This window comes from Necator americanus, chromosome IV (genome assembly GCF_031761385.1).
Source record: "Necator americanus strain Aroian chromosome IV, whole genome shotgun sequence".
Lineage (NCBI taxonomy): Eukaryota > Metazoa > Nematoda > Chromadorea > Rhabditida > Ancylostomatidae > Necator > Necator americanus.
This window is the reverse complement of record NC_087374.1, coordinates 4,994,405-5,018,178: the sequence shown is the minus strand read 5'-3', so window position 1 is coordinate 5,018,178 and position 23,774 is coordinate 4,994,405. Positions and strand designations below refer to the sequence as shown.

Genomic DNA, 23,774 nt, shown 5'->3' with positions numbered 1-23,774 from the left:
GCTATTGTACAGTAGCAATGGACATTATCAACACAAGGAAATTGTAGATCTAAAAAGGCAAATATAAAGGCAAGGAACACCTAGACTATCTCGTTAGAGTTCAGAGTTCAAAATTTAGCTGCTATTAACAACAGATTGATTGAGAATACAGGACCGTAAGAAACAGAAGAAGTACTACGTCGTCACAACAACAGATTAAAAGAAAATGACGAAACAGAGCAGTTCCTTGTTTAGTCCATTTAATACGCGTATTTTGAGGTTTTGAACTTGAATTGATTGAACAAGAGCGAAACTGGGGCCGAGATCGAAAGCGGAAAGCGCATCAGCTGAGGTCACAGAAACACGAGATGAACTTTGTACATTTTTCCATGTACGACTTTCGATAAACCTCGGCATGTTGATGTTTCAATAATCGATTTCTTCAAATGAGTCGGACACGAGGTTGTTACAATCCTTTATTCCTGGCTAACGTTTCGGCAATATCGCCTTCTTCAGAGTCTGAAAGGGTGACGTGATAAATCCGATCAAACGCCAAACAAAGAAAGTCCTACGTTTACTGTTGGGCCTCATAGCTACCAGTAGAAGAGAACATCGTACCTTAGGATCAGCTGACTGCTAGATACCTGTTGTGAGGTGAGTAGCGCAATCAAATATTAGCCTTAAATAGGGCACGAGTTCCCGCGTAATGCAGAGGCATTCCTCCTTGCGATTCATCTTTGGACTCTTGGAGTGGATCTAAGAAGCCTCCAGAGCCTTGCGCGTCGCAATACTAGGTTCGTGCGCCAAAATCGTGATCTTAACTTCAAAATCTTCTCTGTTATGACGCCGCACCCTATGACCACCTAATGCAGTGGAGTCACATGATTTCCTTTAGCTGTCCAAGTGTTCGCTGATTCGAATACATGGTGGTCTAGCTGTTTCTCCTATGTATTCGTCACCACACTGCACACAGGAAATCATATAAACAACATGAACTAATGCAATCACCCTCGTTGTTATTCGGACATATTTTGCACTCCGGTGTAGTGTAAATACGATCATGTTAGCGATTGGGAATGAGCATTTGCCTAAGGCTTCTAGGGAGGGAGCTCCATGGCAACAATTTTTGTACCTTGTTGTTACTAGAGTTAGAATTTCCTAACTGCTTAACATAGTCCCGAATTGGCTTCCTCAGATATTTCCCTCCCCACCTCAGTTGTTTTAACAGCTTCCTCAAACAACTTCGCAGCACGACGTTCTAACGCGAATGTGACATAGAGTCCTTCGTCGTTACTTCGCTCTATCCGAACGTTTCAAACGATGTCGCGCCGCACGCACCAGGTTTCATTGAACTTGTACGGACTGAGCATTAAGCAGATCATGATGCTGATAAACGAGAGCCTGACTTGTACTATTTTTCGATAGTCGGGACAATACTACCAACAACTTAGAGGCTTGGCTGTGAGACAATGGCTGATACCCATTCTCGCCATTGCTTTCAAGTTTCAAAATCGAAAAGGCCACACTGGACAGCAAATCGCTGCTGTATTCTCGTTACCTTAAATTGCAGACATTTGTCGGGACCGATGTGCCGAATACGATCTTTCTATATGCAAACACATTAACATATGCGTGCATGATAAAGAAATGTTTTCAAAGAAAATGAAATGTAAGATGTAATGTTTGTAAGTACAAGACGAACTTTATTGAGCAGAAGCAGGAACTACTACTGAATCTGTCTACTTCATGAGGAGGACATAAGATGGCTTTCGGTTCATGTCTTAACCAACATTTAGTCTGCCATTTCGGAACGGCACATTTAGCCTACCTTGTAAGTCTTAGGAATCAGCTTCAAAGGCTAGACACAAATCCTAACTGCTGTTGGTCGCCATAGCAAACGTCTGTTTGGGACGTTGTTCAAATCTAAAAGCATCAACCCCACGAATCTGAGGGGTACGGACTTCAAGTGGAGTATTCCGTCCAGTTATTGCTAATTGGCGTAAAAAACGGCCCGGAAGATGCCGCGTGAGCACACAGCTGGCGCGCTCCAATCGAACCCGTTCTGGAAAATAGGGGGCCGGAACGCTCGAAGCCGTATCTTCCGGTGTGTTTTTTACGGCAATTAGGAAGAAATGGACGGAATCACCCTCCTCTCCATAATCTACTATCTCGTATAAGAATACTCCATCTGAAATCGGTACCACCTCAGATTCGTAGGGTGATGCCTTTAAGTAGTTTGAGTAGCTGTGAAGATTGTCTTTAGTAATTGAAAAAAGGAAAAAGTAAGATAAAAACACTTTCTAAGAAGTGACGCCGAGAAACAAAGGACGTTCCTAGAAGCATTTGCATCAAGCAAAAAAGGAAAAAGAAGAAGAACCAATACGGGAAGATCTCTTCGAGTGCAGCATCGTTTCCTGACTTGCAGCTGTTACTGAATTGTCCCATTTCAGGGTCGATGCAATAGTACAAAAAATGAAAGAATGGACGAATTTTCCCAAGAGGAACAGCTTCTCTATGAGATTTATTACATGTTGACTGGAAATGTGCGAAAAAATTGGTGGAAGATGTAAGAAATTACCCAGTTATGGTCCATTCACCGTCTCTTCGGAAGAAAAAAAAATTAAAATCGAAGATCAGCTGTTCTAAATGCATATGAACTTTGTTATTACTTACAAACATCAGGATAAAATAGTAAGTGATGACAAAAGAGAAGCAGCTGATTGATTTGATTCTTTGAAAAAAAAAATAAAACACAAAAAGTTTGGGTTAGATCATGTTATGAAAAAAATAGAAAAAAATAGAAAAAAATAAGGAATTGGAAATGAAAATTTAATTCAGAATTGAGTTCAATTTTAAATTTGTTCCAACTTCAGCAGCACAGACTGCAAAGTTCCGTGTCACATATCTTCCAAACTTTATTACATATTGAATCATGGATTCCAGGATTCTTGAATCATGAATTTGAATATGGTGAGGAAGGAATAAGAAGTTAAACGAATTTTTACTTTGCTCCAGTCCAATCAATAGCCACACACACATCACAGAATCCGGAACGTCTCGTTGTAAAGTCAACACAGTAGCTTTGTGTTGTAGCAAGAAAGTAATCGTGCACGTAGCCCGAATATTTGATGTTATTCGCTGAAATTTCTCTTCCCAAGATTTTTCGTCGTTTTTTGCTCACGAATTCTGTCTAAGATATTTACATGTCATCTTTTTCTTATACAGTGCGAGAAAAAGAAAGTCAAAATGATGAAGAAATTCGGCAAGGTTTGCTTGAATGCTGAGTTTTGTGGACAAATTCCGTCAAGTTTTGATCGATTATCTGTTGACTCAGTTTGTTTATAAAAGGATCAAGGGCACTGACAAAGACTTCGTGGAACTGAGACATGTTTACCAAAAAAAGTAGAGTAAAAGTAAATAAATTCAATATCGAACTTTGCGATAAAAAATAGCAAAAGCTGAGGAACCTAAGGATGAGAAGTAATTGAGTTTTGCAGTCGATAGAAAACAATAAATCATTTATAAAATGATTGGTTTGTCGATGTATAAAGCTCCAATGCGCTAGTGGATGAATGTATACATAGGGGTCTTTTTTACCTCCTTCTTCGCTACAGGACCTAATTAAAGTTAGTTGCAAATAACTGTAGCTAAGGAGTAGTGTATTGGAGATTTATACATCGACCAACCAATCATTTTATAAACGATTTATTCGGTAGAATCCAGCAGTTGGCGTGGCTCATCTCTAACGGTTGCATTTCTTATAGAAGTTGTGCCAGATTAGCTCAACCTGGCTCAGAGGTCGTATACGGAGTCGAGAATAGATACGGAGTCAAAAATAGGCCAGGCATGCACAGGATTACTAGGTTTGAACACATAGTCGGGTCAAAACGACATGAAGCTCGGTGCCGTTACGTAAGCGGCTGCGCTTGAAGCGGCGCGGAGGAGCGTAGCGCTTGGGATCGATTGGGGACCCTCGCTAGCATCATTCATCACTGCAATCCGAGTGAAGTTAGTGATGATCCTACCTCGATCCTAACCGCTAGATCCATTGCGCCGCTTACGCAACTGCACTGAGATTCAGGTCGTTTTGAATCTACTATACTATAATCATAGTATAGTAGGTAGCTACCAAACGGTACGGCTACGACAAAACCGTCAATAAGAGAAATGATAGAGGCTAAAATCGAAGGGATGGATCGTTTCGCCTCATCTTAATCCTGCCCAACCATACGAAGAAAGAGGAAGATTAAACAAGAACAATAAAAATAAACAGGAGAAAAGTTTGGAGGTTTGATTATCAAGGCGTGCGACTGACGCGAGTGTAGTGTCCTCTCTTCACTTAGGACTTAACGACTTAAGCTGACATAATACGTTCTGTGGCGTGTTTATGCGTTTGTGTTACGTTTGTGTCCCCTCTCAGTCGTCTCTGAAATGTTGTATTCTAGATTTTTCCCTCCAGAGGTCCACTATCTGTTGGAAAAAAAAGCCGAGCAAGACGAGGTAGACAACGGAAGTATTGCCCATGTTCTACTGTCTTTGAATCTCGACATGGAACTTTCCAGGCTCTGGCGAAGGCGATAACGCCGAAACGTTAGCCGTTGTTTAATAAAGGCGATCAATACCAATCTTGGCTACAGCTCAAGGAAATCAATTAAAGACAACGGAAGTTTTATGAGCGCATTCCCAAGTTTTGGCTTTTTTTAGCATATTCAGTTCTTCAATTTCTAATTACTTGATGATAAATCCATGTTGGAAAGCAGACAAAAATTTTGTCGTATCAACTCTTTTAGCTGCTCCACAATCGGCTGATAAGACTTCTTTTAGGACCTCAAATATTACATGGAAAATGACTGGTGTGAAGACGATCAATTACAATGGAATCTTAAATAAAGGTATTCGAGATATACGAAGTTAAAAAAGAAGAGTCTTTCAAACAAGCAATTCTATCATCAGATACGAAGCGCTGGAAAGCGCTGCCCAACCGCCTAGTATTTGAGCTTTCGTGAAGTGCTCGGATTCGCGATCACGGTTCAGCAAATAAATATTGTTGCTGTAGATCGTACACTGAAAAATTTGCGTTAGGAGTGAAGACAAATAGCATGTATGATGTTGCATGTTGTCCACTTCAAGGGCCCTAAATTACATTTGTTTTTTTTTTTGCGATTGAACCTGCAATAAAAAAAAAACAGATCTTGCAAAACCGTGGATGCCGTGGACACTATTTAGGAGTGATTAGACGTGTAGACATGGACGTGCTGACGTACATTCGTAATGTTCCTATAGATTTCACTTCCAGATGTTCCATTAAAATGTTCTACTATTTTCTTTGCTGGGGAGAATCCAGGAAGCAGCACGTCCATAGAGTGAACTCACGTATCAAACTTATGGTAGCACAAGGGCTCAGAAGGGGGCTTCAGTGCCGAATACTTGACTTGAGTTTCGATGGGTTTCAGCAGCGAGGTGGTCAGATTTGAACTCGTAAAGGAGTACGTGTCGAGTATGGGTGGAATGTTCGGCCATTATAGGATAGAACTTCCAGAACATCTCAAAAAATCTGCGCTACTGCAAAATTTTCGGCAGATATTATACTTTCCAAACACCCTAATACATAAAATAAATGTTTTCATCTTTGTCTTATCTGCTTTATCTGGAATATTTACTATCACAGTCCAACAATGAACAAACGGTGAGTTGAGGCGACCAATTTCATTGCGAACGAACGATCTTTGTACAAACAAACAAACAAACAATTCATAATAATCATATAAAAAACGATTTAAAAAATTCATTATGAAAAACTGAAGCAGAGGTGATAGAATCAACAAAATCTTGGCCTACCAACAACTATAAGCCGATCGGCTGCGCTGCACTTTTTGGAAAGAGTTCAAAAATATTGTTGTGCATTAATCATACGAAATAAAAAAAAAAATTACAGTAGGCAGACGGTGGGTGACGGTCCTTTCTAATGAACAGCCGCCAAAATGAAGCGCATAAAAGATCTACGCACCCCGTCATTTATTTAATGATTTCAGCTGAAGTCACAGAATTACGGCAGAAAATTCTAGAAGCAAAGAGTACACTTCGAGATAATAACTGAAATTTTCTTGACTAATCGGGAATCACAATTGTAATCCCTATACCACGCATTTTTTTCCAAGAAAAAAAAATCGAGAACATACAAAAAAACACTACGAGCCAGGAACAACGTTTTAAACGCACAGATGAAAATCCGAATTTGAAGCAAGTGATAATCAGTTATTAAGGAGAAATACTCAAAATAGAAATATTTCTTATTTTACATTAAATGCATGTAACGTCAAGGGTCCCGTTGCTTTCAAGGAATTCCTTCCAATTCACGGCCAAGTTGTCCACTTTGACAAGCGATAACAGGATGAAACATTCTCCGCTGGCCGGTTCCAGTACCTTAATATGGAGGGATAATAATAATTTGAAGGATGTTAAAGTTTTGGCAAAGCAATACAACCTTAAAGATTCCTACTCTTGTGATGTTTACAGTTTCCTAACTGGTGTTTTTAGTGTACAACATGGCGACAGAAATCTCCAAGAAAACAACACTAATCTCAGGAAGTGCTACAGACATTCCAAGAAACAACCTTAACTAGGGCAAAATGTAGTGGAGGAGGCACTCAGCACCGTTCTAATTGAAAGGCATCACTCCACGAATCTGAGGTGGTACGGATTTCAGGTGGAGCATTCTTAAAAGGGATAGTAGATTATGGAGAGGAGGGTGATTCCGTCCATTGCTTCCTAATTGCCGTAAGAAAAGGGCCAGGAGATACGGCTTCAGACGTTCTGACGCACTATTTTCTACAGGGAGTTCGACTGGAGCGCGCCAGCCTTGTGCGGCGCCGCATCTTCCGGGCCGTTTTTTACGGCAATTAGGAAGAAATGGACGGAATCGCCCTCCTCTCCATAATCTACTATCCCTTATAAGAATATCCCACCTGAAATCTGCACCACCTCAGATTCGTGAGGTGATGCCTTGAACTACACTCGAACTGTACTTTTTTGGCGTGCAAGAAATTGTTTCTGGAGCGGAAAAGTCTTTCTTAACTGTCAAACGTGGATTGCACAGTAGCTATCTCTCAGGCCATTTTCGGTTTCGTTAAAAGTGTTACATGATATGACTTACATGTTAACTCCCAGTAAGGCTGTGAACTCTGCGGGCAGCCAAAGCCTGTTTAGAAAGTTTGGAGAAGTTAAACAATTAGTGATTCTAGCTCTATTAATCTTCTTTCGCTTAGTAGTTCTAGCCTTAATATCGTAGACCCTTTATGACTAATGCTTAGGTCTTAGGGCCCCGACTGACTCAACTATTCTTTTCCGGCGATGATCTGTCGACTGATGAACTATCTCTTCTTAAATGTTTCTCTAATGGGAAAGTCATTTGTCACTTAAAAACGATTTCGTCCTGCATGAACGTTTTTGCGCTCAAAAGTGCAGTGCAATTAGAGCAGTGTTATGTGTCCCCTTCCCTCCCTTCAACAACAGTTCACTTCTTTAGAAAGACTGCAAAAACTCGGTGGAACCAGAACGACCGAAACATGTGTATAGTCAAAATGACATGAAGCTCGGTGCAGTTGCGTACGAAGGGGAGCGGTGGAGCCAGCGGTTGTGATCCGGGTGGGACCACCGTGAACTGCAGCGATGAGTGGTGCTAGCAAGGGTCCCCTCTCGATCCCAACCGCTACACTCTACCGCCCCGCTTTGAGCGCAGCCGTCTAGCTGCACCGAGCTTCAAGTCGTTTAGACTCAACTACAACTGAGTTTAGTCAAACGTTGCGCAAACAGAAGGACAACAAAATGGAAAAGGGCGGTAAAATTTATGTAAGAGAACTTCCCCTAAAACAAATAAAAAATAAACTAGCGATCGTTGTAAATTTTTGAATGTGCGGCGCATACAAGCTCCAAACTATACGACAAACATGAAGCTCCTATAGTTGTAATAAAATTCTCCTATAATTGAAACGAAAACTAAAAATGTCAAGATATCGGTGATAAAACCCATGTCCACTTCCTCGCATTAACAACAGTGCAGAAGTAGTGCAAATGAACTCCTACCTCAAATTCAGCGCTGTCCGGATTCACTCCCGTTGGAAATTGTTTGATTTCACAAACAAATGTGTCGACACGGTTGCTGTTGCCCTGAAGCATTGAACATAAAGACAACAAAAGAAGGATAACCTACGTCCAATCAATATCTTAATGAAAGCTTTTTTTCCACCCAACAAGAGCTTAGCAGAGGAAAACAATTTATTTTATTTTCCGAAAAATCGTGCCCCATTTCCAGAATCTCACTGCTGTATGTTCCGATTACATGTGAGAGACACAGTTGCTATCGTCTACTTTATTCAGACCACGAACCGTGCTTTTCCATGCATTCGGCAAATTTGGTCTGGCACTCTTCCTCCAGAGGTAATCCAAGGCAACTATTTACGAACCACGCTAAACACTGTAACCGTTGAAGGTACCGAAGCATCCCAAATAAATATCTCAGTAATTATATGAGCTTTTGAAGGCTTTTTGAACTTCCTCCTGCACGCTTCTCGAAGCAAATCTTCTAGATCTGCGGGCGTCTCGAAAAAAAAGAGGAAATGCTGCGGTGAAATAAGTACCTACAAAAAAGTGGCAACTTTTGTTGTCTGTCTTCATAGGTGGAGGAGAACAAATAAACGCATTCAAAACAGGGACGAATGTCGCATAGAGGCTACTCAGATTGTTCTCACTGAGTTCTTCCCCATGACGATAACAAAAATGTGAGCCAGGATACCTGTAGTGGTTTGCTACCTGCCTTAGCTTCTTCAGAAAAACTTTGCGCGCAGGAACTCGTTCTTTCTGTCTCATGACAAAGATAAAAAACAAGATCGTGGCCCATAATTTCCTTCAGGGGAGCTTTTGAAGGCTTTTTTTGTAAGATATAGCTTAAAATATTTGATTGTAATTGGTCTTGGTATATTAAATATAAATAAAAAATAAATAAATAATAAGACGAATAATATAAATAAAATTTAAATGTAAATATTGACATTTGATTGATAGATTTTCAAAAGTTTTCTACAGAACAGATCTTATTTTCCTATGATTTGCTTGAGCTGTAGCCAAGATTGGCATTGATATTTGTTAACAGCAAGCGTTTCGTCGTTTTCGCCTTCTTATCCCGTTGGGGCACGTTTTAGTGTAAAATCCCGACAATTTTAACAAAAAATTCAGTACAAACCTTTTTTCGTTTTTTATCCGTTTGCACTTCCAGAATGAAGGAGATTGAGTGTGCTTTAAGGTCAAATTTAGTGAATTTTCCATTCGATAGAAGGCGAGAAGGAGAGTGAGGCTGAAATTAAAAAAAAAAATCGTAGCAGCATATTCAACACTTCTCTTCGTTTCTCCTTGTGACTTTAAATATTTCGTGAGATCATTGCTATTCCCCTACCTCTAAGTCATACTCGAAATCCTACTGGAAACTTCAGAGCTTTGAAAATAAATGTAATAATAAAGCTCCGATGTTGAAATAATATTACAAGCTAAGGAAGGAAATATTGGTAGAACGAAACTGGAGAAAATATTCTCTCAGATTTTTCCAGTTTCATATCTTTACGGGAAAATGTTAACTTCCGCAAAATGATCAATGTACTCATCTATTGGATAAAGATATATTGAAGAGTAGCGGCACCGTAGGGTTAAAACGACATGAAGCTCGGTACAGTTACGTAAACGGCTGCGCTCGAACCGGCGCAATGGGACCAGGTGGGACCCTCTTGAACTGTAGCAATTAGTTATGTTAACCAAAGGTTCCCGTTTGCTCGCTTCCATGTAATATTTATCGTCCTTGAGGAAGCAGTACCGCTACCCTCCACCGCAGCACTATGAACGCAGCCTTTTACGTAACTTCACCGAGCTACAGGTTTCGGGTTTTAGCTTCAGGTACAGGTACTGCCTTGAGCTCACAAGAGTGTTCAAATCCAGATAGAAATTTACAATTAGATAGAAACTAGATAGAAATAAAAATTTACAAATTAGATAGAAATAAAAATTTACAAATTAGATAGAAATAAAAATCTACAAATTCAGTAAGATTGTCATGCAGTGTTCAGATGTCCAGAGCTTAAGTACTATGATTGTGTCCTTACAGTGTAAGGACACATATAGCTCTCCTATATTTTCAAAAGAAATCGAGGTGTTTAGGCATGAGAAGTAGCCAGGAGTTCACGGATTTTTTTTTCTGAACTGTATACTGAGCGTCGAAGCTAGCTAGAAATTCCACAAAATTGCTATAAGACAAATTTGGCATTCAATTCCTTTACAATCTGTTTGCGATCGTCTATAATCGACGATGAAGTCATGCGGCGAACCTATCTGCCGGCTATTCAAGCCATTGTGATGTACAAGACAATGACGGGGGCAGCAACGTTTACGATGATGATGATACGATGATGACCGCTTAAAAGGTTGCTTGGCTTCTTTTTTTCTACGGTATGTCATAAACAAAGAATGCTACGCATATGCGAATGGAATATGTCGCCGAATGATGCTCAAGGATATTTTCGGATCTAAACTGGAGAAAACCACTTGGTCGAAATCAGAAGTTCCGGGTGGAGATGGTGGAAGAAGACTTTAAAGCATTTTGAATCCTAGATATCACGCTATCTAGAATAAGGAATAGCGACGGAAGATCGAACAGAATGGGTTCAGTTATGTTAAAGGATGACACTTTTCTGGGAAGTCAGCTACGAATGTGGACTTAATTCGAGTCAGTCACACCGACGTCTGTGTGGAACATCGGCGAATTACATTTTGAAATGAGAATTTTCTGCAATTGTATTCATGTGTCTCCAATTTTTTTTAAAAATAAATCCTTTGGAACAAGCCAACATGTTTACCATATATAGAAAGCCTAAAAATTTCTGGCATATCAATCCGCCTGGGATGCGCCGGAACGTTTGACTGCAAATAGGAATCGTTGAGGTTTATGAACGCATGTCTAGGATATGCAATGTCTTGCGGAGGTCAACCGATGTATGAAGTCAGTGCTTTTATTCCCAGACATGCCTGGGAACACTTCTATCGACCACGGTAAGATGAAAGGCTTGGTTGACTCGACGGCGGTTTCGAATCGTCGATCAATCGTGCTGTGACGGCGGAACCTCTTACCGACTGCGCCACACCCGCCACACACACATCCATGCGGTGCCGTTTTTCATTATTTGTGATCGGGTGTTGGTCCTGCAAGGCCCGAACGCTACGCAGTATTGTCAAAGTGTAAAATCCGCAAAGCCCGTGTAATTGTAATTGTAGTGCTACTTACGCTGTTAACCGCTTGCGTTTGATCGCAGCGTACAGAGTGCGCAAAAATTCGAAACTAGGGGGATGGGTTATGGGACCGTTAGAAATACAACGGTAATTGAGATTTTTTCAGCAAATGCTAACAATTTCCAATTAAAAACAAACAGGATCATGTCCTCTGAGGTGCAGATGAAACGCATATTTTCCTGAAGTTTCTTCAGGCGCCTTTCTTGGTCTCTTAAACAATGAATGTTTCAGGCATTACTACGGTAAAGAACGGTACCACGTTATGAAACAATATATAGTTGGGTTAAAACGACGGGAAGCACGGTGCGGTTACGGAAGAAGGGGCTACACTCGAAGCGGTGGGATAGAACTTTGAGGTTAGGATCGTGATGGGACCCCTCCTAGCACCACCCATCGCTGCATTTTGGTCCCACCTCGATTCCAATCGTTGTCCCAACGTGCTGCTTCCGTAACTGCACTGTAACTTCCTTTCGTTCTGACATCTACAAGTGTACTGGAAATCCCTCAGTTCACACAACGAGTCAATCAATAGTGACTAATGCGTGCGCAAAGACTACGCTGACTACGATATGAACTTTACAAAAGATGGAAATACAGTACTTTTGGTGCCTTCATTCCAGGGTTAGACATACTATGTACGGAATTAGATTCTTTGGGTCCCATCTAACTCTTAGTTTCGTGAGGTCACCATGAATTTAACGATAGTTGCGATTGGAAAAAAATCTATGAACGCAGTTTTATTCTCCCCAAGATGACGGTGTGTGTGTGCGAATAATGACTGTGAATAATGAATTTCTAAATAAAAACCGAGGAATGATGGATGAGGCACATATCACCGATGCTATCCATTCCAATTATAGTCGACTAATAAAAGAAACGTCGTTGATGAACAACCCTGTTCAAGCGGAAATCCTTAGTTTCAAAATTGGTGTGAATGTTTGCGGATGGTGCTATGTGTTACTGAAAGAACTTTGACAAACGAAATTCTCTGTCGCTTTCGCTTCGGGCGGGTGGCGCAAACAGCTGAGTCATACATATGTACGTACATACAACCTCGTTGCACTCACTCCCTTCTTAAAGGCAGTGCAGTGTATCACGAAATTGACGTGTTGCGAAAACCCCTTGGAAACCCCCACGGTTGCGCGTTCTAACGTACCTCGTAGGAAAACTAAACCGGTTCCTACGCCATTTTTTTTAGGACGACTAGGGGGAATTGGCCAGGGTCACGTTCGTTTCCATAATTTGCAACCCGAACTCTACGTTTTCTTTAGGTTTTCCGTTTCCGTTTCCGTTACCACGTCAATTTCATTATACGCTGTCTTTAAAGTTAGTGACGGAATGCAATTAGTGTACCGATGCTTTCCAAAAACCTTTCATTTCCATCGCTGACAGAAAGCACTGGTAAAAAACTGTCAATGTAGCCGTTGAAATGGCGACTGAAGCGTATAAAACGCGGATTTCTCAAGGATTTTTTTCGGAAGAATGCTAAACGACTATTCTAGTTTAAATCACATCGAAAATATGGATATTTCTTGTCCATTCAATTCCTGTCTCCTTTGGCTCACATACTATTGTTCGTAAATATATACTGTGGATATATAAAAGAGTAAAAAAAACAGCAGTTTGCCTTCTGAGGCGAATCTCAGCTTGGTAGGAGTTAGCAGAATTTAGTGAATAAGAATAATTACCAAAAAAATTGACGGGAATCAATTGCAACTGGATTTAAGTGAAAATACAGAAGAACGACAATTTATTCTTATATACAACGCCCGTAACTGCTGCGCTCCTTCTCAGCAAACCGTGAGCTCCACAATTCCGCTTCCGAGAAAGCATTACCGACGTTTCCCTCAAAATTAACAAAAAAAGGTTGAAAGCCTAGTAATCCCAAATTTCTCAGTCAAAATCTAAATATCACAATCTTTTTTCCAGAAACTTTCGTTGAGAATAAGAAGAGATTCGTTACAGTAACCACGTAACATTACAACCCTCCGAAACCACTCGCACCTTCGTTACTCAGATTTAGGGGGAAGATATGATGAGATCTCGACCATGACATTGATATGGATAGAAAGATAAAATAGAAATTTTCGCAGATTTTTTTCCCTCCGAATAAATAATAATTTTATTTTATTGAAAGCGAGATGTTCCTATCATATAATCAAAACGACGTGCACGTAAAACTATGCTACTTACCTTTTTAAAAACAGTCACGATTGAGTTCAGCAGGCTTTTTCGTTTTTTGAGACCATGCGCTTTGAACATAAGTTGTACCTGAACTAAGTTGAAATTCTTCAAGCGCAAAACTTCTTGAAATTGAGCAAAATCGATGGCAAGTGACCACGTGCCAAAGTTTTCTCTCTTTCCTTTGTTTTGAGAATTTACGCTTTAAAGGCAACATACCACGAATCTGAGGTGGTGCGGATATCAGGTGGAGTATCCGTGTACGGGGTCGTAGATTATGGAGACGGGGATGGTTCCGCTCATCTCTCCCTGAATCATTGCAAACAGCCGCCTCCAGAATGCTGTTTTGTACAACGCCATCTATTGCAACGCTCCACCCCTTGCGCCGCCTCCGCCCTGCGATTCGTCGAAAATCAATTCGAACTGCTCCGATAGGCAGTAAGGGACGCTATGCGTGCAAAGGTGGCGCGCTGCAAAAGAAAGCTTCGCACAAAACAGCGTTCAAGGGCAGGCTGCTTGCAGTGATTCAGGGAGAGATGAGCGGAACCACCCCGGTCTCCATAATCCGATACGATCCTGCATACGGATACCCTACCTGAAATCCGTACCACCTCAGATTCGTGGTATGCTGCCTTTAATTTATGCTTTGAAAATTGGTATCGAACGGCGACAAACCTTCGTCCCTGTGTCCCTTATCACAGATGTCGCGACACTACGTTGACCAAGCGACTCCTCGGAGGTAGACGACTCAGATTTTTGAGACATGTTCGTTGTGTTCGTTCGTCAACACAGAACACTTTGAGGCCGCAATCAGATGCGCCAAGAACGGTGTTGTGCACAGTACACGCTGGTTGGTTAAGTAGACGTAACAAAAGAGTCAGGACCCGTCTGATGGAAACTGTCCTTTAGCTCTTTTTCTGCCTGAAAATAAGTAGTAGTGTTCGGAAAGCTTCAAATAAAGATGAAACAGTAGAAGGATAGGATTGACTCAAAAATAATTCAGAAATGAGGGATAAAAATGAGGGAAAAAAACTTGGATTTCTAGCATGATGAAAAAAGAGCAAGACGTTAATAAGAATATTAAAATGGGACAATCATAGGTGTCTTAAAACGTTTATAAACAAATCTTAAGTGATTTTTACGGACTACATCCCAAGGATTAAGAAGATTAAGAATTAGAACTATAATCTCCTAAGCACACTAATTCAATTTGTATCAAAGATTTTGAGAGATGAATAATCTATGAAAGCAAGATTTAGTTTTGGAAAATTTTTACCAGTCACTTTTCCGTGCATTTTTACAATTGGATTGTAGCTCTCCTGTTCCGAATAAAGTATGTATAATAGATCAATCGCAAAGAAATCGATGAATGAGAACGATACAAAAAGATCAATAAATGAGAACGATCAACGTCTAACGTGAACAAGAGCTGTTGAATAATTCCATACATTCCCGTGAAAAAAAAACGTAACGTGAAGAACTTCGAGTGGATTATTTAGCTGATTTCGGAAGTTTTTGTGGGAAAATAAAGTGCGGTGGAAGGGAAAATGTAATGGTAGGGAACGGTAAGGTAGAAGGAGAGATTAATTTACGTCAGAGAACATAATTGTTACCGTAATCCACACACACACACACACACACACACACAGACATCACAAGCACTTTTAACGTAATCCGCACACCATCCACGACTGAACGCAGCGCGCCGCTCGAAATCGTTTATGCATGATGGACGGAATTAGCGCCTATGACAAATCGATAATTCCTCACATATATGATGAGTTCACATTCCTCATTACTCCAAAATTTCAACGAAAAACAAGTTAAATGAAATCATATGAGTGATAAGAAAGAGGAGAGGGAAAGAGGAAGTACATCCTCATATAGGGTCGACGGGACATTCACCCCACAGACCTCCTTTTATCGAATGAGCTACGATGACGACATATGAGTCATCTCTGACGCACGTAGTTTAATAACATCAGCAAGAGGAGGAGGAGGAGGAGGTGAAAGTAAGTCAACGCAAAATTTTTCCCGAATGGAATTCCTGAAAAATTCCTCTTAAAAAATTTTTAAGACCTATGTAAATGATTTTGAACAACATCTCACGGAAAATGTAGTTGAGGGAGGCACTCAACCACGCTTCTACTTTTTTTTCTTCCTTTTTTTCTATTTTTTTCTTTTTGTTATAATCATTTTCTTTTTTTTCTCTTAGTAACTTTAACTTACATGTCATAGATCCTCTAAGACTAATGCTTAGGTCTTAGAGCCCCCGACTAAGTCAGTTATTTACTTCCAGAAAAAATAAGGCCGCGGTAGAGTGCCTCCTCCCGTAACCATATTTTCTCCCAAAATCTCTTTGTACCATTTCTTTTTTTAAAATATGATATCAATCGGAAAATTCGCTACAAGTATCCTTAACGGTAGAGAAAATTACTCGATTGAATACTAGGACAAGAAACAAAAGAGATGGATTTGCAAGATTTTGTTCTGTTCAAAAATTGTTACAAGTATTCATACTATGAGAAAACGTCCTGGTTGAGACAATATACTAAATTTTTAGGAAGGAATTTTTAAAGGAAACAATCCCAGAAAATATCTACACTCCATCATTTTTGCCTATGAACACATAAAATAAAAGAGATCATTGCAGAAACTAGTCCTTTCTGACCTTGAAAAAACTGAGGAATTACTGTAAAAACAGATCACAGATTATAATAAAAACAAATAGAAAAATAAATATAAAATATAAATAATAAATAGAAACTGTGCCCCTGCAAAGACGGAAATTATAAAAAAAAAACTACTTGTTAACTGAGCATATATGTTATGTATGTAAATGACTAACAGCAGTCAAGCGGGCGATACTGGTAATGCTTCAACCTTTTGTAAACAACGTGAGTGGGCGGCCAAATGCGTTCGACATACTTCTACGTAGGTTTCGTTGCGAAATAGCCAAACATTTGACTGACTCCTCGGGAACTGACAATTCTAACTTCATAGGTTTTCTAAAACCTCATCGATAGCACTAACCTACCCTACCCTATAAAAGTAAAGTTCAAATGAAATATTTTTGTTTTCTGTCATTGTACCTACGAGGTTTCTAGAATACTACGCTTTTGAAGACCGTGAAAAATCCGAAAAGTCAGGCTAATAAAGGTTCCGTTCCATTTAAAACCTCGTAGCCACACCAATAGAAAACATAAACATCCTGAGGATCCAAGACACAAGAACGCTTAAATTTCAAATGAAATAAATATGCAATCAATTAATAATATGAGCGAATAAATGAATAATTGGAAAACAATCTCGCTTTTTTTTTGAGGACTACATCTTTGATATGATGAAATAGTCGCAAAAACCCATGTATCCGAGATTTACGGTAGAAAATTCTGGAGGAGAAGTGATCTTTAGAAGTGAGTTAGAAAAAAAAGAGAGAGAAGGTGGGTCGGAACGTAGATCAAACATCAACCTCATATTAGATATATCAATCATTGTTGGAACATTGCCTGAACTCCAGAATACAAAGAAAAGCAAGAAAGCAAGAAAGGAGCTTGGGAATCGAGAAAATCCAAAGGGGAAAATGTTGGTGGAGGAGGACTCAGTCGCGCTCTTATTTCTGGAGGCTCAATCTTACTTTTTTCTCTTAGTAACTTTAGGTTACATGTAAATGGTACTCTAAGACTAATGCTTAGGTCTTTTTGGTTCCGACTGATTTAGTTATTTACTTCCAGAAATAAGGGCACCACTGAGTGCCCCCACCAACATTTTACCTCATCCAAGTTGTTTGATGTGTGGATCTCTCCTCAAATAATTCGTAACACATTGTGAAGACAAAAAAAAAATCCATTTTAGGATCAATCCACTTGTGCCGAAAATTAGTGCCAGTTGAGAAGAACACGAGATAAAAGAGGAGGAAAAAAGAGAAAAAAGGGAAGAAAAAGAGGAGAATAGAAGAAAAAGGAAAGAAAACGTATGTTGAACAAGAAATACAGAATATAGTGCAGAGAAAAGGGCCACAACGCTGTCATCTTTCGATGGAAATTCATTTATTGCGCAGCGGCAAGGCGATCGATGAAGTGTGAGAAGAAAATGAATGAGAGTAGGGTGGTTGAGAGGGCAACGGTCGATACTTAGCCAACAACTATCCACGTTCTCGGAGCAACCACATAGTCCAGAGTATTATGTCCAACTTAAGAGCATTAGGCCTCCAGTCCTAATCACTTCCGCGCTGATAACGGGGGAGGCATTTTTGCTACCGCAAAAAAAATTGCTGAGCTTAGCTGACTGCACGAGTTGACCTAGTTTCCATTTTAAATAGTGGAAAACTCGAGAAAACACTAAACGTTGTGAGGAAAATGAAATCCACTATCCTGTTCAACACGAGACAACACTCACATGAGTATCGATTCGGTTTGAGGAGATTCGGTGGATAGGAAGGAAGGAAGGACACACGACTATAAGTGGGTGCACGCCTCATTCATTCACATTCGCGCTGTAAAATGTGACAGCGCATGGGGGGAAGAATTCTTGAAAATACAATAGGACACTGTATAATTGCTCAAGAGACGCTATACCACGTTATTCATCCGAACGTAACGCAAGGATCTCTTCTGTGACTACTTTCATAATAGATTTTATTATTTTCTACTTTTTTTTTACTACCTTACTACTTTGAGATGGTCAATTCGATTCCTGAGATTCTACGACTAGCAATGTATTTGTTTATTTATTTGACTATTTACCCTATTTAAATCACTACTTTATATTTATATGTGTATATATTTATTTGTAAATTATTGCCAACCATTCACATTTAATAAGTCTTCTGATAGTAGGCCGTTCAGCTAATTTTTACTAAAAACAGATAGAAAAAGCCGAAATAAAAAGACGTCCTCCCCAAGTTTGGATGCGTTGTTAACTCACAAGTCTTGGAACACTTGGATACTTAATCTACAGCAAAAAGGACTGATTACAGCTGAATTACGGACAGAGGAGCTACTAGCAGTTCAATATATGTACATAGAAAAGGTGCTTGAGTTAATAGAGTGAGTTTTCAGGAAAAATAAGGTCAAATTTTTGACGATGAACTCGAAGTACAAGATAATTTTGATACAAGATAACATCGTTTTTTTTTTCTTGTTTAGTTTTATTTACGTTCTATTTCGTTCAGTTATTCAGTGACGTTATTGTATTTTTCTACATAGTTTAAAAATACACGGAATACGTAGGCACTAGTTAACATAAGCTCGAAATACATGAGATCATGAAAGAGTGGAACTGGAAATGGCACAGGGTGAAGGGATTCCTCAATAAAGCAAGGATGTGAGGAACAATGAAGAAACATTCAAAAATCGATCAGATTTATATCAGAAACGATGTAACAGGAAGAAGATGCTTTGAACTCTATAAATTATGATGGAATGTTCGTTATGATGAATTGTTTTTGGTTTGCATTATGTTTTTGATTCAAAAGCTAAATGAAATGAGTATGTAAGTTAAGGTCTGGACAAAACTGGGCACTTTCTAGTGCCCAGTTTTGTCCTTTCTTCTGCTCTCACCTAATTTGAACCTATTTATTTTAGGTTAGGCGGATTTCAGTCTATTGGCACTTTACATGCAAAGTCCTAAAAACTTTGAGTACAAGAATTCAGGTGAACAAATAAAGCCAGAGTGGGTAAGCTCAAGGTTTCTGAACTTCATTCCTCGCATAAAAAAGAAGAAAAACAAAAGAATATCCTCGAAATCGTATCTGGCAACAACGAAAGGACTTTAGAGTTGGTCCATCAAGAAATTTCAAACAGAGGAGGAAAAAAAGAACATATCAATACCAAATATGACTTTTAAATCGAAAAAGGCATCACATATGTACACGGATATTCTTCCCAGCATACAAACGGATTTCTTTATAGGGATGTTGAACTGTTTGAATGCTGCCCTAGATATGTGTACTCACATCATAGTATTATATTTCCAAAATAATAATTATTATTGACTTTCCTGGATATTTTTCAATATTAGAATTCCAAAATGATCGAAATGACTTGTGGGAATCAAGAAACCACGTTGAATGAATCAAATTAATTTATTCAGTTACTTAGATTCATTCAATCTTGCCTTCACTTTGCTGGCAGTAAGGCGCCACGGGGGCACCGGTGTGGGTAGACGCCTTGTGGGTTATAAAATAAGGTGATTTCACTACATCAATTTAGATCAAGCCTCCAGATTTCGCAAAAATATGATGAAGCTTTCAACAGAATATAGTATAACCAAAAAAAGATAGATATGATACTATTACTCTGTTTCTACTGAGGTAAAATCCCATCGAATAGAATCACAACGCCGTAAAATAGAATAAATAAAAAATAAAATAGGGAAATATCAGTAATAGAACCAATGACATATGGAAAAAGAGTTGTTTGTGGACCATAACTCTTAAAGTAGAATATTTTAAACTTGAAAACCCCTAGTTGGAGAGCGAATGACTTTTCATCTCCTCAAAATGAAGGGATCGAGAGCACATCAGTGATAAAAAGCCGATTAATCGCTAGCAAAAATTAAAAAGACAAATAGAGCAACAAAACTACAATAGGAATAAAGTGTGAGTATCTGGACAAAGTAAAGGAGAAGCCTTTGCCTACAATTCTGTACTAATTTCCTTTCAAACTACAAATTTCACTGAAATTTCGATCATTCAAAGTGAAAATGTGTATTCGTAAAAAAAAAAACCTCCGTCTGCTACAACATTACAGCTTCGCTGAGCTTTTTTTTTCCAGAATTTGAAAGGAGAGACATAAGTACATGTGGTGCAGCGAACGCAGAAATGTCCACAATGACACTTCGAGTCGGACAAACAATCGATTTAGTTATCCGACAGTTCAACAGAGCCGCAGTTTCTTCAGCAGTTTGATGGGATTTTGACTTCTTCTAAAGAATACCCATGTCCGTCAGATCTCAGGATCTTTCTCAGAAAGCTCAGAGCTAAGAAATAAAAAAAAATTGTTCATAGCTCACGCAAATACGCGATAAAAAGGAACTTAATTGAACGCATTCAAAACTTGTGGTGCTAATCGTGGTGCTAATTGAATTGACGGCTGTTTATAGGGCTACGTAAATGATTGTACAGGTGAACAAACGTAGAAACAACCCCTACGCACTTAGGAATCGCAAACGCTAGCGCTAAAACTGGATGCTTTTTAGCAACGTTATAGCCATGCCAAGAGAGTACCTAACCTCGATATAGAGAGGAAACGAGACAGATTCGGATAGGTACGCACCACAGCGGTCAAACCAATCACTTAACTGCGCGGCCACAATAAACGAGTGACAATCGCCAAGGTCAATGCCATCACTGAGTTAACTGATTACGATCAAAATCGCATCCATTCTAAATCGGCGATTAGGTTAGCGACATTTGATGGCCAAAAACGGTGTGAATCAGAACGTAACCTCATCATCAACGAGTTGCAGCAGTTTGCGGGGAGAAATAAAAGTGGTGAAAAGAAAAGAAAAAAATCCCTCTCCTTCCAAGTTCAAGTAAATAAGGTGCATCCACAAACAACTCACTAGTTTTTAAAATGATTTCCTTGATCTGTAGCCAAGATTGGTATTGATTGTCTTTATTAAAAAACGGCTAACATTTCGGCGTTATCGCCTTCGTCAGAGAAAATTCAAAGTCATTAGTGATTTATCCTCTCAAGCGCCTCATCACCCTACAGAAAGCATCCAAACGGTAGGCAAACTCAAACTTGGCTACAGCTCAATGAAATCATTTTAAAAACTACGTTTCAACATGCCGAGATTCAAAGACAGTCGAACATGGGCAATTACTCACTAGTTCCTCTACGCGGTGAATAAAAGTGCATAACAACTTCTACTCAAAGAAAGATTGAGTTCAACATAAGTCTGTGACGCACCGTCCGTTCCAGTATTGACTTTAGAATGAGAGTGCATGCACCGCGCAAGCAAAGAGTGAAACATGATACAAGAGCGGCGTGACTGCGGTGCAGTTGAATCACGATGCCCTCCGAAATACCTTCATTTCCTAATACCAATAGGTTCCCACCTAGATCAGTACTAGTGAATAATGTCATATTCAACACCTAATCAACTAAATATTCAATATGAACGAAGAATAAAAAGATTACTCTGCCTTACTAAACAGTACGTGTAGTACGGGCCAAAACGACATGAAGCACGTACGCAATTGCGTACGCGACTTCTCTCGAGGGCTTCGGTGGAGCGTAGCGGCTAGGAGCGTGGCGAAACCCTTTCTGGCACCACCCATCGCTGCAATTTGCGACGGTTCCACCTCGGGTCCAACTGATCCCTCCACCGCGCCGTTTCAAGCACGTACGCAAATGCACCGCAACCACACTCGTGACTCGTGTCATTTTGACCCAACTATAGTTACGGTCCATTTGCGTACGCGCTAGAAACGGCGCTGTGGAGGCAGGAGTTGGAACCGAGATGAGACCATCGCAAACTGCAGCGATGGGTGGTGTCAACAAGGATCCCAGTGCGGTCCTAGCCGCTACGCTCCACCGAAGCGCATCGAGAGAAGCCCCGTACGCAATTGCACCATGCTTCATGTCGTTTTGACCCTACTATAGTTGGGTCAAAACGACATGAAGCACGGACCGCTACGTAAGTGACCGCGCTCGGAAGCGGTGCGGTCGAGACAGCGGTTGGAATCGAGGTGGGACCATGGTAAACTGTAGAGGTGAGTGGCGGCAGTGAGGGTCCTCACGCGATCCCAACCGCTACGCTCCACCGCTCCGTTTCGAGCGCAGCCGCTTGCGCAAATGTCCGTGCTTCATGTCGTATTGACCCGACTATATACATGTACAGTCGACGCAATATCCATAATTTACAAAAGCATTCTGTAAATGAACGAACACATAGGTGAACATGAATAAATTTCGCTGCTGCATGTTCCCTCGGGAAAAAGTGCAATCCAGTTTTTGGCAATAAGAAAACTTCCAGATTTCAAACAGTTCTTTTCAATTGTTTTCTCGTCGATTTCCTTCACATAGCAGTCCACAGTACCCTTTCAAAAATAAGTACATCATATGTTTTTTTTTAAGAAAGCCTTTCGGGTGCAGCCACATAGTTCTTCTAGAGTTCCGACATTCATGTGACGCTGATCCGAATTCCTCGAAGCTTTGATTATACTCGTAATGATGTTTAGAGCAGCTAATGGTCGTTTAGGCTCAATGGTTGCTTTTTTTAAATGAAAGAGGGAGATTCCTCAGCAAGAATATGATCAGCAAGTCACCTAAATTTATTAATTTGAACATTTGATTTCCACTTATCATTGTGACTTTTCATATAGAAAATTAATTGATTGGGTTATTGGGGGAGTTGTTGGGAAAGACTCCGTGTTCTCGTTCTACGAGGGTATGGGCTTTGGCAGTATCCTGGCATCTTTATGGAATGTTTGAGAAATTCGCGCCCTACCACGCCGTCAGTTACATGCCTCACGCGCTCCCAAAGCGTATATTCAGATTTCTGATTGCGTCGTGTGAAAGTCAGAGCTACCATGTGCAGGCAACAATCAGATTTGTACACGCGGTCCCGTACATATATGAATATATCAGTATAAATGAGGTTCCAAAAAGATGTAAGACGCGAGTTCCATGGCATCAAATCTGTGCACATGCACTAGAAACGACGAAATTGGATGGGACCTATCCCACCACGAAATGGTCGCCAGCGTCAGAAAGCATTGAGGGGGAATTCCATTTCCAACCACAACATCCTGCTGGAGAGGCCAACTATAATCTGTCATGATCGATACCGATACTTGGATCACCGTCGGATCTTGTTCTGATACTGGATGTACTGAATCCTGACGAATATATTGGGTATGTGTAGTAGAGTCAAAACGACGTGAAGCACGGTGCAGTTGCGTAAGCGGTTGCATTCAAAGCAGTGCAGTGGAGTGTAGCGGTTAGGATCGAGTGAGGATCTCTGCTGCCACCGTGTTCGCGAACTGCAGCAATGTACGGTGACAGCAGAGGTCTTCTCTCGATCCTAACCGCTACGCTCCACTGCACCGAGTGCTTTATGTCGTTTTAACCTGACTATATTTGGTGCGATGGTGCAGGAAATTGGAGTGTTATTGGTGCACCAGCACCGCGCATTAAAGGCATCACCCCACGAATTTGAGGTGGCACGGATTTCAGGTGGACTATCCGTATACGGGATCGTAGATTATGGGGAGGAGGGTGATTCCGTTCATTTCTTCCTAATTTCCGTAGAAAACTGCCCGGAAGATACGGTTCCGA

General features: G+C 40.2%; 1 protein-coding gene across 1 annotated transcript; it reads right to left on the bottom strand.

Moving 5' to 3' along the window:
* Positions 1-6,279: 6,279 nt before the first annotated feature.
* Positions 6,280-14,250, bottom strand: RB195_000409 (uncharacterized protein; the record flags this gene model as incomplete). The annotated part of the gene is made up of 5 exons (XM_064196740.1): positions 6,280-6,402; positions 8,062-8,145; positions 9,218-9,328; positions 13,498-13,575; positions 14,161-14,250. The coding sequence occupies 5 exons, from the start codon at positions 14,248-14,250 to the stop codon at positions 6,280-6,282; spliced, it is 486 nt and encodes a 161-aa protein (XP_064052621.1).
* Between the last annotated feature and the right edge of the window lie 9,524 nt (positions 14,251-23,774).